This window comes from Anser anser (genome assembly GCF_964211835.1).
Source record: "Anser anser genome assembly, chromosome: 5".
NCBI classification, from domain to species: domain Eukaryota; kingdom Metazoa; phylum Chordata; class Aves; order Anseriformes; family Anatidae; genus Anser; species Anser anser.
The window spans coordinates 11,458,480-11,473,275 of NC_139725.1; the positions used below are offsets into that span (position 1 = coordinate 11,458,480).

At 36.4% G+C, this 14,796-nt stretch overlaps 1 protein-coding gene across 10 annotated transcripts in view; it reads left to right on the forward strand.

The window, feature by feature from the left end:
* Nucleotides 1–14,796, forward strand: part of LOC310900307 (uncharacterized protein) — a 178,942-nt gene that overhangs the window by 101,639 nt on the left and 62,507 nt on the right. For 4 of the 10 annotated variants that reach the window (XR_014584993.1, XR_014584994.1, XR_014584998.1 and 1 more), the window contains 2 exons: nucleotides 3,338–3,436; nucleotides 5,999–6,740. The exons of 2 other annotated variants lie outside the window; for them this stretch is intronic. Coding sequence is in view for 4 of the 8 variants with exons in the window: in XM_083838079.1 (XP_083694205.1) it covers nucleotides 3,338–3,436; nucleotides 5,999–6,001 (102 nt within the window). In the remaining 4 variants the exon portion in view is untranslated. Of the gene's footprint in view, nucleotides 1–3,337; nucleotides 3,437–3,870; nucleotides 5,731–5,998; nucleotides 6,741–13,621; nucleotides 13,654–14,796 lie in introns of those variants that run through there. 4 more of the 10 variants (XM_083838077.1, XM_083838076.1, XR_014584996.1 and 1 more) reach the window with 4 other exon arrangements.

The following is a 14,796-nucleotide window of genomic DNA, read 5'->3' on the forward strand; positions in this document are numbered from 1 at the left end:
TTAAGTTGCAAGGAGTTACCAATGCATTCTTTCTTCATGTAAACCTGAAAAGTCACTATATAAACGTAAAGTATTTGGACTAATTTTCTTTTTATCTTCTCTTGCCTTTGCTGCTGGCTTCCTTTCTGTACCATGTATTTTGCTTCCAGCTTGGGTGATATGGTCACTCTACCACAGCTATCAATTTCTCTTGTAGATAGAAGATTGTCGTGCTAAATCTGCCCTGAGTTTACTTCTATCCTGCTGATTGCTATACCTTTTAATTAGATTTCTATTTTTCCTCTTTTTAAAAGCAATCTGTTCTCAGGGACTTCCACACCACTCTCTGCTGGAAGGCTGTGTCATCATCTGACTATATCAAAAATTAAAACTTCTAATTTCTTGTTGCATTTTATTCACAGTTGTTCTGTACCTATCTACATTTGTACTGATAGAAATATATTTAGGCAAGTAATGATGTTAACGCTCAGCCTCCCCTTTTTCTTTTTTTTTTTTTTAATTGACTAATCAAGTCAGTCTTTTTTAGGGTCTGCTTCAAAACAAACTTTCAATTCCTCTCTCCATCTAAGCAGGCCTTTATACTTGTTTCAATTCAGTTTATCTATTTGTAAAGCTATATTCTAGGTGAAATTTCATCAGTGCTCCAATCGTACTAATGTTTCCAGTGCTACTGTAAGGTATCTTCTTTATTGTAGATTGCTACCAGTGCTGTAAAAGTAACGAAGGACGTGCAGTTCTAAAGGGATACTACCTTTTCTGTTTTTACAGCCACCTTTGTGTTTCTTGGTAATTTTTGATTTTCTAAGTCATTCTCGTCCTTAGGCATTTCAGATTGAGTTCCCAACTTGTAAAAAGTTTGGGCATTTTGCCCAGAAGTTGATCTTGCACAGTGTATATTTGAACTTCATTCCTTTTCTATTTCAGAGTTTTACAACATGATATATTAATTCTCTCGAAGATTGGCAATACCTCTTATGTGCTCATTGTCTGCAAATCCTGTTAGAACATTCCTACTTTTTGTTTCAGGACCACGAATGAAAATTTACAGTCTTACAAATCCAATACTTAAGGTTTTCAATTGTAGCCTGATATTCCCTTTTGAGCTCTCCTCAGTGCATTTCATCTTGTTTATTTTCTGTTCGATTTCTAATCCGTAGGATGTCCAACTTTGTGTGGCACTGTAAAATAGTGATCTGGACAACTATGGTGTCATTTGTCTGACCTCAACAAAATGCAAGAATTTAAAGCAGATCTTGAAGGAAGAGATAATGAGAGCAGTTATAGGGTTGTTATAATTGCTGTGGTCTAAGGATATGTAATTAAGAAAAAGAGATAAAGAAAAAAGGGTACAAAATGAACCAAAGGTAAATTGTCTGAATAATCAAATGACTGTAAGTATGCCAACTGATTTTTCAAAGAAATGCAGCAGATTTAATCTATCTGAACTTCAAAAGTTTTATGACTCCTCTTTCTAGAAAATCAATTGTCATTTTGAAGTCTGTGGCTGTGAAACACACAAAGCAAAGAGCTGCTTCTGTCTCCTACCTTGGCTCAGGAATTGTAGAAGAAGAAAATGACTCTAGTTTCTGGCCTGCTTTTTCTGGGGAGGAAGGGCATGTTACTCATCATTGCCACTGTTGACGCATATAGGGTCCAGAATTGATGGCAGTGGGGTCTGTGTATGAGTGTGTTTTCACTATTCCAGAGTGGTTACTGTAAATGCTTTGGGGGTAATAAATATATCAAATGATATGAATAAGTAACCTAGTAGATAATTTATTGGGTCAAGGCATTTATTCTTTTTCATGACAGAGAGGATCTTCATAATGAAAATGGAAACTCCTGTTTCTCCACCTTTGTGCTGTTGTCCTATTTTCTTCTTTCTGTGTTAGTCCTCTTTCTTCTGCTCAAGGAAGCAAAGATTCTTTCCTTTCAAGCCCAAATGAGTAACATCATTTGAAATGTTCATATTATTGAGTCATAAGCAAAGAAAAAGTGACTGAGAAAGGACTACAGGAAGCTAATTAGCTGTAGATAAACCATTCCTGGCTGTTTCTCTGGTCTGTTCTCAGCTTCCAGTAGAAGACTTCATTTTAGTACATAAGCCAAGTGTCTGCTTCAATTTATGCCCATTGGTTGGTGTTGGTTTTTTTGTTTCATTTTCAAATTAAATATGGAGAACAGTTTATTACCTTCCACTTTTTGTTAGCATTTTAATACCTGGTGCCGTCCCCTCAGTTGTCTACAGTCTAGACTTGTATTTCCTGTTTTCCCTTGAGTGCATTTTCTAGAATTCTGATTATATTTGGTGCTTGTGCGTGAATTTTCTTAAATGGGTTCCCATGTCTTTTCAAGTGGGATGTCCCAGTCTTGACCCAGGACTTCAGGTGAAGTTTATCGATGTTGTGTAGAGCAGAAGGGCTACTGGGGCTGTTTCATAATGCTACTTTTATGCTTTGTCAGAAGAATTACGCATTTCTCGGGCACAATACTGGCTGAAAATAAGTAAATAAAAGACAGCTAGCTTACTATGTGACTTTCCCAAGTTTTTACAAAGATTTACAAATACCACGCTAGCAAAAATGACTAGCATTTAATTGCATAGCTCAGATCCTTCAGATTTAGCCAAGACCCTAAATCCTGTTGATACATACTATTTACACAGCCCTAGCAATTTGTTACTGATAATGAAACCACAGAGACACACAATGCTGTGTCAGAACTCAGTAGGCTGAAGTAAGATTAGTTGGCTGAACATTTCCCTACCTGCCAAATCCTTGCTCAACATTGCTATCAATAATTCCATTTACTGGCATTAAAATGCAAAATGTGAACTATCATGATGATATAGCATTAACTTCCCACTAGTAAATACAAGTAAATACAAGTAAATTTTATTACACGAAAATAAAAAAAACAAATACAGATGTGATGGGAAAGTGAAATACATTGTTTTGCAGAAGGTCTTAACTAAATATTTCTTCTGCTTTCACTCTGTTTACCATCTCATCTCCCTGTTGTGATGGCTGAAGATGTAGTAATAAGTAGAAATTTTCTTGATGGATGGTTTATTAGCAGAAACAAAGGGAAAAAGAATCCTTTTAAGAAAAGTTAGTACATTTTAGATAGTGTATCAATGCTTATGAAAATCTTGTACTTATTACCAGAATTTAAAAATTATACTGTGAGCAGTTGTAAATTTTCCTTGTACTGTCAGGTACCATTCTTGCGTAAAAGGAGAATTTCTCCAAATTCAAGTTTTATTTTAACAAATTCTGTATTTGTACTAACCACACAACTCTTGCAAGTTAGAATTTCTTCCTTTCTGTTTTACCAGACTGTCAGGTGCATTACAGCTTGTATGGCTCTATGGTTCTTCTGTAGACAATTGCCATCTGCGCTTAGAGGCATTATTATCTTTACAACAGAAGCCAAGGTAAGTGGCAAAGTCAAGGACTGTCAAGTGAAATGTGACAGACAGATGAATTTCTGCTCAGGAGTTTGCCCCTTTTTTTTCCAGTCAGTTTGATTAAAAAAAAAAAAAAATCTGAGCAAAAAAAACTGGCTGGAGGATTTGGACCTGCAGGAAGCCAGCATATCTCTCTAGAGCTTCTTTGTTAAGCTCTTGGGCCTTATTAAATTTATCCTCCTTACAGAAATAATGGTGTTAATGTGGGGGAATTAACAGAATTTCTGAGAAATTATATCCATACATTTCACCAAAATGTCTCTGATTGACCTCCATGTCCTTTCCAAAAAGTCCCCCATCTGCAGGTTTCCCACTTAAGCAACAATAACCCTAGACAGAGAGGACTTGCAGGATCATTTTTATCTTAGGTGTCTCTCCCCCATCATTTCCTGGAACCGCAGGTGGCACTGGGGACAGACGTGCTTTACAGGGGAAAAAGAAGTGCTTTACAGGGGATATTTGCACCAAATACCCTACTTCCATGGGCTTGGTCCGCTTCATATGGGGAAAGAGTTTCAGCCTTTCTTGTACTACTGGAGTAATGGGACTAATTTTTAAGTAGCCTAGAACACCAAATCACACCTCCATAATTGAAGATAGAACAAAACTTTAAAACAGTGTTTCGTGCAAACAGGTCTTGCATAAATGTAACTAACTCATATATTAATTAAACAAACAAAGCTGTGTCATAGAAGCACACAGTAGCCTGATTGCAAATGCTTGCATTTAGCTGTGAGTTTCTTGTTCTTTCTTATTGATATTCTCAGTAAATTGCTACACTTCTATTATGTTAAGAGCATCGATTTAGTGGGTGTCCCCTGCCAGTCATGCACTTCTGAGATATGTCAATGTATTTCATGTGGTGTTGTAAAAGATGTCAGAGAGGGGGTTGTGAAATGGGAATCTGGTATTATCCTCAGGAGCACTGTGCAAAGAAGCAGTTACTGGCCCGGTTTTTGTTTGATTATTTAAAAATAAAAATTTAAAAAAAATGCAGGAGCTCACAGAGGATGTGCGTACACTAACAATGTAGCCATGTAGCCTCTGGGTTATGTAGAAAAGCTAAATCCTTGGACGTGCTTGCATCAGGCAGTTACTGCATGACTGGGTTTCATTTTGCAGCTACGTTTTTAATCATATTCAAACAAGACAAAAATTAATCTAGTAGTGTGTCTAACTAAAGGCTGTTATATAATAAGGTTGTGCCAAAAAAAATGCAGATGCAGTCTTAGAAGGTGCTGAACCCTTTCTAAGAATAGTTTATATCTTTCAATTCCCCCGGCAATCTAAACTGAATATATTGATGTATTCATCAGCATTGCACAGGAGAGATGGTCTCCACTGAAATGTAGTTTCAACCTCTACACCTGTATGTGAATAATTCCATTTATTATCCCGATTCTTAATAAACATTGCATCTTCATTCATAGACTCTTAATCTTTCATAAGATTACATCTTGATGTGATTCTTCAGCCTTGTTCCTTAGCAGGTTTTATTGTAGCTGCTTCATTGTATATGGACTGAGAATAAAACAAACTTGATGAGTTTTGGATAATCTTCTGTTGTTCAATCTAATATTTTGGACAGTAGCTTGAAATATATAAGATTTTATTAGAATCTTTCATTGGCTTCTCATAGCTAAGCTCAGGAAAAGCCTTAAAGTGTAAATAAAATGCAAAAATAAAATAAAATTATTACCAGACAGGCAGAACAATATAACCTCAGAAATTAGACTCTGAGTTCACTGTCTAGCATTTACAGGAAATCCTCATATGGAAAAAACATTCAATCACTGTTATTTTAATAACTTGCAAGACCCTCTGTAGGGAGTTCATATATTCATTTCATATTGGAAATCACAAAATCTTGCTGTATAATAATATGCCTCTATTCTCCCCACTTCCCCTCCAACTAGGTTAAGTAAATAAAATCTAAACTTTTCTTGTATTTCTTCAGCAAAGTAGTAACACTAGCAAGCCTTGCTTACTTTGTCTGTGTTGATGCAAAGTGCCCTCACAGTGTGATGCTGATGAATAAATCACTAAATGTGTAACAGCAACTATTTACTATGGATTGCAGAAATTTAGCCCAGATAAAAAGGACTATTCTAGTTTGGCTTTTTCCCCTACATTCTGAAAAGAATTTAATCGTATTGTATGTTTCCATTACATAAACACGTAAAATTACACCTTACAATAAAGTAGCAGAGCATTTTCCAGGTCCAAGTGTGAAGATATTTAGCTTCTCGTTTGCAAATACATTGCTGTTCTCACTTTTGTTGCAGGGTACCAGGATTGTAACAATTCAGCCAAAACAAGGCCTTTAATTAATGCACATTTGCAATGATAGGTTATTAGCGTCCACAAAATTCTTGACAGATTACATGAGAAATTCAATAGAATAAAAAGTTTAATCATCACTAAAATGTGAATGAAATGGATTCCAAATCTGATGGACCTGTCATAGGAAAAAAGTTATTAACTTGATTTTTATAGCTTTTGCTTGTCCTTATGTTCTTACTGTACCAGTGACAAATGTATCCGGTGCACCAACCACTATTGTGGAGGAATGAAGAGGGGAGAAGGAAGGTCTGTTTTACACTGGTTTGAAGTCTATTTAATTTTGCCAGTGCAAGCGAAGTCTTGGAACTCTGCAGAAGTTTCTGTTGAGTATATCTGTTTAAATTGCTTATAATGAAGCACCATGAGCTTTTAAAATAAGAGCTAAACAGAAGCTAACTATAAAATGAATAGTAACTTTAATGAATTTTGCTTATTTCTCTTTCCTTATGAATTGCTCAGAAACAGATTGAATTTCTTTGTTTCAAAATAAAGCTATTTGAATTACTCTTGATCTGTTTAAAAACGGTCTAGGAATATTTGAGACTCCGTTTTTTGGCTGTATATGGCATAATCTTATCAGAGTTGAATGACCACTGGACTCTGATGTAAACTATGTTTACAAATTTTAATTTCCTGTAAATATAGATATCAGTTCTGTAATGCTCTAAAATAACAAAGAAAATTGTGGTTTTTTTTTGTTTTTGTTTTGTTTTAAAGCAACTGGAAATACTGTTACTACTTTTTATAAAGACTACTCTTGGTGTCTCTTTAGAAACACTTACTTTTGCACCTGTAAGAAAGCATAAGTTTTTCCTTTATCGCTTGTCATTTAGTTTTTGTGTATAGTTAAATGATGGAAAATGAGAACAATTGCAATTTCTAGGAAGTATATTGTCCACAATAAAAGTTTGGTTTATGATGAGCACAATTTTTTTCTTACAACTTACCTGCTCTTTTGCCTGTTATCAGTTCTGGTTAAAAAAAAAATAAAAAAATCAGCTGGAAGTTTATTATATAAAACAGTCCCTTCAAAGGAAACAGCAGGAAAGCAATGACAGAACAACTGCCCATTACACTTTTAGTGTATTACTGTACAAATGTAAAGCCATAGGAAACATACCTAAGTCCATTGAGTCAAGAGGCTGAAATAGAATGGGAAAAGCCAGAAGAAAAGCAAGACTTTTGTTAGGCATGGCATTTTTTGCCAATGGTACCAGCTGTACTGTCTTTCTCCCTAATATATCTGCCATATATTCTGATATCTACCATATATTCTGAGAAGCTATTTTAAAGCACTGGGTCTTTCTTCTCAAGTGCATGTTCCGCTGGAGACAAAGTTATTAAAAGTTTCAGAATGGTGAAGAGTCGTGATATTTCAGGCAAGCCTTGCTATTCCAGTGATGGATACAGAGGAGATTTTTAGGAGCCTGAGGACAGAACAGATTATTAGAGGGAAGAAGGGTCTAATGGGTTGCAGAAATGGACCTGCTTTGATACTAAGATTCCTGCTGCATGAAAAATTTACAAGCGTTGCCTTCCAGGATTACAGAAAAATCAGGAGGAACTTGGATGAAATGCTGAACTAAGCAGAGGGTGATTGATAGCCGCAGACTGCTACTAACCCTTCCCTTTACAAAAGCAGCACAAGTTTCCCTTGAAAGGACAGAAAAGGGTGCCTAACAATCGAAGTCTGGATGTTTTACTGCCAATAACTTCCTTAATTTATGGTCATAATGAATTTTATTCATGCCACGAGGATCTAGGAGATTGTTAGACCTCCCTGAAAAGAGTCCACTGGTGCTTTGTGACTGAAACATTTGGAATGAAATCAAACTCTGATGAGTCCAGTGAAACTTAAATTCTGACAGTAAGGATATAAATAAAAGCAACTGCATTTGTGCAACCCATTCAGAAATTGCAAGCTGCCTGCAGATAAATAATCATGCTTCTAAGATCGATGATTCCATAATCACTGATAACGGTAAAGCTAACACTGAAACCAGCCACGTTGGTTTTCTTTTGCTTCCTTACACTTGTAAGACAGTTTTGAACACACGCCAGGTTGGGAATAGGCCTTAGCAGGGGAACGTGGTGGGAAAGAGGGAGCAAGTGGCCGGAATATACTGTAACTGCTTGCAGGAATATAACCTCTTTAACAGTGAACGCATTTCATATAATCCAGGAACCTCCCCGCTCTTCAATCCATAGCTTCCTGAGCAGTGTGCAGATGTAGGCAGTACTTTCTGTGGTGTGTTTGTGAATTTTGGGGCCAGCCCAGGATTCATCCTGGCCCAGGAGCATCTCGGGGCGTGTAGTTTAGCGTGGTGTTTGTTAGCAGCAGCTGGAGCTGGACTGAGGGTCATCCACTCTTCTCAAGAGTATTTTCTCACTCTGTATGTAGGTCAGAACCAGAAAAAAAGGGGTGTCTCTGGTAGTCATTAGGGCCTGGGTAGTGTCAGGTGTCGCTCAAATAGTCTGAATTTACAGTTCTGAACAACTTCATGTTCATAATTTTGTTGTGCTGTGTTTGAAGTACATGGCCTGCTCCTGGCATTGGAATTGGATCTCCTAGATGACTGACTGTTCCAAAATGGCTTTGCAGTGTTATATAGTTCTTCTCCAGATAAGACAAGGTCATGGGAACATTAATTCCATATATTTGATACGCTTTTTCATACTTTTGTCCATTTAGCAGCAGAAAAGACATCCAAAATGGGGTTAGCAGTGGGAAGACTATATGGAGCAGCCAAATAATGAATGAAACAGTGGATAAGGTAACATCACATATTTGAGTGTAGGGAATAGGGGTAAGTGTGGGAACACCATGCGAAGACTTTGTATTTTATTGAAATCATTCAGTAAAGCAAAATTTCACAATCGGGTCCTTTAAAAATGGTAATACATGTATGTCAAATGCTACTCATCTTTCTGAAAAGAGTGCTGATTGATCTGAGTAAGACTATTCACATACACAAGATTTATCCACCAGTCTCCTTTCTTTGAGCAGTAATATTGTGCAGTATTAAGCCCAAGTAAATGTCAGCTGATGATGCTTTTGTTGCTCCTTTAGGTAAATATTTCATGGTGCATTCTAGATTCTGTTCTTCATGGCTTCATGGCTTTAGATTTTGTTTTTTTCCAGTTTGGTTTGTTGCTCTGTGAGGCTTCTGCTAGCTTTTTTCTTTTTTCTTTTTCTTTTTCTTTTTTTTTTTTTTTTAAACATTATGTCCAAGGAAAATACTGGTTCATTTAAGAAAATAACCAGTACAAGCAGACTTTGAAGGCAATAGCTGTGGAAATAGTTGCATTCACTGGAAGAAGCACTTTGCAAATTGCCATACTATTTCAGTAAAGTTCACACAGCGTCTCAGTGAGTAAAATGATAGGGTTCCTTTTTCCCGTGTTTTCAGTACTGAAGCATTTTGACTACCTCAGTTGAACCTCTAGATGCCTAATAGCCCTATGTCATTAATAATTATATTGTATGTTTAAATGCTACTTTCTCATTTTAAACTCTTGGTCATATTTAACACAGGTACAGCAAACAGAATTTATTGACATTTGACTAATCTACACAGACGGAATTGCAGTGATATACCACATAAATTACATCTTCCAACGTTATAGAACTTGTATTAGGACATAGTAGCACTTGGTGACACTTGATACCCCAGTTATGAGGTCCAGTATCTATATCATAGGGGTTTGAAGGTAGGATTGTTCTTTTTAATAATAGACATGGGGTATTACTATTAAAATAAATGCTTTTCTTCTGTGAATTATCAGCAATAAGTGCAGATTTTCAGTGATGATAACCAGGCGACTCAATAGTGTTCATTTGATTTGTAGCTCTAACTTTTAATTGGTAAGTCTCTGATCAAGTTTCAGCATTTATATCTGTATTTCAGACACATGTGTAGTTCTGATGAATACAGGAGATAAACAGAACAATTTTATTTAATTTGTGAATGGGTGGCCTCTATCTGTTGCTTTGCCTTGGCCTGGTTAAGTAGTTGAGAGTACAATCCTCAAATAAATCTGGTAGTTTAGTTTCCCTCATAAACCTTTGTTCTAACTTACTTTATAGTTACCAGTCTCTTAGGTTTTCAAACTCTTTCCTCCTTGTTGAAGACTAACAGAAAAGTCCAGACTTCTCTTTGTTCTCTCCATTTTTCTCAGTGGTATCACTGGAATTAAGTAGACTCAGCTCAGCTGAATCTAGTGGAATTCCTGCCACAACTCTTCTTAATGGGTTGTGTCTGTGCTATGTACCTCGTTCCACAGACTCACCTTTTCTGAGTAATTCTATGCTATGTAACATGTCACTGCTGTTTGAGACTAGCAGTTTCTTATTAGCATCCAGTATGAAATGCCCACACTTTGAGAACTTATCCTTTAAGACATAATTATACATAAACCACTTAGTGCAGAAAAGAACTTATTTTTTTCCTATCTGGAGTTGAAGTGCTGAGGCTGCTAAACTGTTGCTTTTAGGGCTTTATGTTTAAAAAACAAAGAAGCAGAAACATTTTTCAAAATTTATTATCTTAAAAATAAAGATAAGTAACCTGATGCTTAATTTAACATTGTTTTTGATTAAATTGTAGTATTTGATTGTCACAGATTTATGTTTCTAGTACACATGACTAAGCCAAATTCTCTGGTAGCTGAGCACCAGTGGTTTCAATTAATTTTATGCATTGGTAGCTTTTCATACCTCTTTTAAGGCTATTTAAAGGAACATCATGGAATTTCATATTTGAGGTCCTCATTTCTGCATCCTTTCAAAAATCTGTCATGCTCTAAACATTTGACTTCAGGCTTCATACGCATGCTCTTGGTTTTAGTTACTAGCCACAAATAAAAATGAAATTTGTCATCTAGTTCACTGAGTTCAGTTGTCTCATTGCAAAGGCACAAGCATTTATCTTCCACAACCTGAGCATTCATTAACTATTAGAATAGTGATTAATGAAAAATCATTAACTATTAGAATGGTGACTGTCATCAAGGAAAAAAATGGGTGTACTGTACAGCATAGTTCTGCTAAGACTGAATAGAGGTGGGTCTCTAAAATGGGAACTGATGCAAGCTTGTGACCAAAAGGGACCCTTGATTATTAATTCTATTCCCTGTTTTTACAGGCAGCCATGTCATAAAATCCTTTCAGTTGTGTAAGTTTCTCCTTGAAAATAGTGGTATTTTTCTCCTACTACTGAAACACACTTCTCTAGTGTTTATAACTTCTCTCTTCCAGTTCGTGTTTTTATGACCAGATTATGACCACTGTTATTGTTGAACATATTATCAGTTGGTATAAATGGTGTGGATTTTTCTTTTTCTGACTTCTAGCATTCATTTTCCTAAGCTAAATAAGGTTTTTCTGGCTACATACCATATAGTGTAAGAACGCCTATAAGGATGACATCAAAAAGATTCATATGCTCTCCACCCTTATTCCTGACCATGATTTAGGTGTAGCTAAAATGTAGCTTGAGTACAAAAATTCACCTTGTGCTTAGATATTAAATACCCAGGGTCTTTCTGGTAAGCTGAGCTGCTCTAACTTTTATGGATACAGACCTCTTGAATAGGAACTAGAGAGTGCATTGAGACACTGACTGTGCTCTGACTTTCCCTGTACGGCATTCTGGAGTTAAGCTTAAATTTGTTTAAGCTGGAATGTGTTTACAATGCTGATGCTGTGTAAGTCTGGACACGTGTAGGCTGGACTCCCATTTAGCTGGCAGTATTCTTAATCATCTTTTGAATGACAGACTCTGCTCCCCTGATTGTCCTAGTAGACCTCCTCTGTTCCAGTTTGAATTCATATGTGAATTAAACATACAGTACTAGGATGGGAGCCAGACTGAACCCACTATTCTGAAATGTGTAGCCTGCACCTTTTGTAGCAGCACTGCTGCTTCCCTTTGGTCACAATCTCTCTTCAGATGCATACGTATTAGGATTGCTTTTTTCCTAGAGATATTGCATGATAGAGCCATATGCCTCTTTTGATCAGCAAGAACTCAAGATCCTTCCTGCCCTCCATTTTCACAGGGAAAAAAAAAAAAAAAAGAAAAGAAAAAAAAAGTGCAGTTATTATCTCTTGTGCTTTTCATTCCTGTTAAACTTCTTACCCTCCCTATAGGTAAAAGGCAAAAAGAAATTAACCCTGCCTGCAAACCAGCTGCACTGCTCTGTTAAACATCTTTATTGCTGTCTTCTTGGCCTTTTAAACCTTTTGTAAAGGCCAGTCTTGTCCTTTCAGATAAGTTCAGTGATTGACAGTCAGATGGGTTTTGATGCTAGAAGGCTCACTTACATCATTAACTGCTTCTTGCCTACTTGTAACATATGGCTTTGAAATAAGCTCTACAAATGCTGTACTGCACTGATATTACACTTCTGCAAACGTCAACAAACAGTACCACAAGCAAAAGAAAACCACGTAAAACAAAGTAATTTACCATCTGGAAGACAGGGCAAGTCTGTACTAATATTTAGGGTCAAACCTGAGGTCATCCTCAACCATTTCTTGCCAGGTTATACAGCAGTCCCACATGCAGATTTTGTCTTTGGACCAAAGCCAGCCATACCATGAGAGCCTAGCAAGGCCAGCCCAAGCAAAGCAGAAGCAGGGATCTGTGATTTGCTGCTTTCCCCTTTAGAGACTGGGTAGGTTGAAAGATGGAAGCGGGAAACTGGGATTGTTCTGGGGCATTCCAGTATACAAAATACACAATGCAAGCATGCTTCAGAGAAGGATGGGCTAGGGAGGAAGATGTTTCTTGTCCAAAGGTTGACCTAATGTCTAAAAAATTAGAACTTACAGCTTTGAGAGGGCAAGTGCCTTAGGGTAAAACTTAGAGATTTCTTGTATTACAGAAAGGCAGATAAGAGCTGGATGAGGTTTCATAGTGAAGTTTAATGTCAACATAGTCAACACAGATCTTTCATTTCAAGTGTCAAATCTCACATTATTTTTTCCTTGCTGTCTATTTCTGGCTTCATGTCCAGACATATAAAAGATATAGCTGGCTAGGATTCACCTGGAACTGAGTAATATTCAAGTGCAAAGGAAGATAAAAGTAATCTCCAAAAAAATAGCTTTTTTGATTGTGTTCATCTAAACCTTTTTGGTGAAAACTAATGGTATGCAAATTTCACAGGAGATATTTGAGGGCTTATGAGAATAATCAATTAATATCAATTAAATAGTGATTTTTGGTAGAGGTTTTTGTCCGTACAGTTTAAATGATTACATCCATGTTCATAAGTGTTATAAGTGTATGCTTATGACAGTATAGTTACAGTGGATTTTAATTGCTGTAATTGTCCCTTCATTATTCAAGAATCTTAGATAACAGACTTCCCTTCTGTTAAATTTGCTCTACTAATTTTGTCCTGGACTAATGTTGTAAGGTACTTAACTTTGTTAATTAAAGATACTAGCCAAGCACGATGCTCAAGGATGATGCTGCCAGTGACATTCTCTATTCTAAAGAACCAGATTAATTTAAGGTTTTTAACCAACTGCTCTCTAAATTATATGGCCAATTACTAGGTGCTGAGTTATAACAGACTAAGAGACATAGACTTTGTTTGCATAGCTGGACAGTAGCCATGCATAAAAAGCCAGATTGAGATTGGTTTTTAAAAGCAAAAGTATCATCTAACCAAGGTAAGTTATGTTTATGGCCTATTTTTTCATCTTAAACCTCTTAAAATGTCACTCAGCTGCTAAAATAATTTTGTTAATCTACCTTGATACTTCTGCCTCCAAATTGTTTCACTGGCTTCTTCCAGGTAAACCTACTTGATGGAAGACTTGCTGGCAGGTTCGTATTACTTATCCCTCATTATTGAGGCCCTGATCAGTTGATCAGTTTTCACCTTGAACCTATTTCATCCTTTACTCCTTTGTCATGTTTGCCATGTACCTGGAAGTGGTGTGCTGTATTATTCCACTAGTAGACCCAGGTGTAATCTCCTATTGATGTTATTGTCAGAAGTAGTATCTCATTTCATGTTTTTACAGCTCCAAGAGCAATTAGCTTTCAATCTTGACTGGCACCTTTGGGCACCCCAGAACACACACAATGCACAATAGGTGAGAGGATGGATAATTCTTTTATTTCCTTAATAACTCCTGCACTTCTGTCACAGCATGATCATAAGCTAATGAGAAACACTAGATGATAAAATCCAAAATTTATTTTTTTCCAATAGAAAGGGGATGATCCTTTCTTAGAAGCTCTACAAATGACCTTAAGGTTCTAGTACTTTAAATTTATAAGATAGCTGTGAATGGCCCAGTGCACTGTCATAAATACAATACAAAATATATGTGACCTTATTAGTCACACCATGTAGCTAAGAACTGGTGTTGTTTCACAAGATGTTATGTGAGAACAAACCAAAAATGATATATTCCACACTGTAGCATATTCCAGTGGTTTCTTTCCAGAGACAGTTTCGTTACAAATGGGACTTACGGTGACTGTAAGATATAATAGATCTTCATGCAAAATTAAGAACTTAACGGCTCTTATTTTCTTCTAGCTAAAAACTTCTCAGGATTCATGAAGAGGTTCTTGCTTTTTCCCTCCAAAATTTTGCATTCATTCTGTTCTCCTGCTTTAGCCTTTTAAAAGTTTTCATCATTTCTTATCTTTAATGGTTTTTAATTTTTGTAAGTTCCATCACTTTACCATAATATTCTTCTGGAATGATTGCTCTGCTTGCAAGTAGGAGCCATTTACTACCCATGAAGTGAAATATTTACAAGGGAAAATACTGAATCCTTCTGAGAGTTCTATAATAAAACAAAAGCAATGTGATAAAAGTAACTGCCATACATCTTTCAATAGGTCAGCTGTTCTCTGTTCACTAGTATACCTATGCTGATAACTTCTGAAACACTCTTAGTCTCTAGAGCACTTCAAAAAGCTCACACATCAGCTTTTTGGATTTTAATGTTT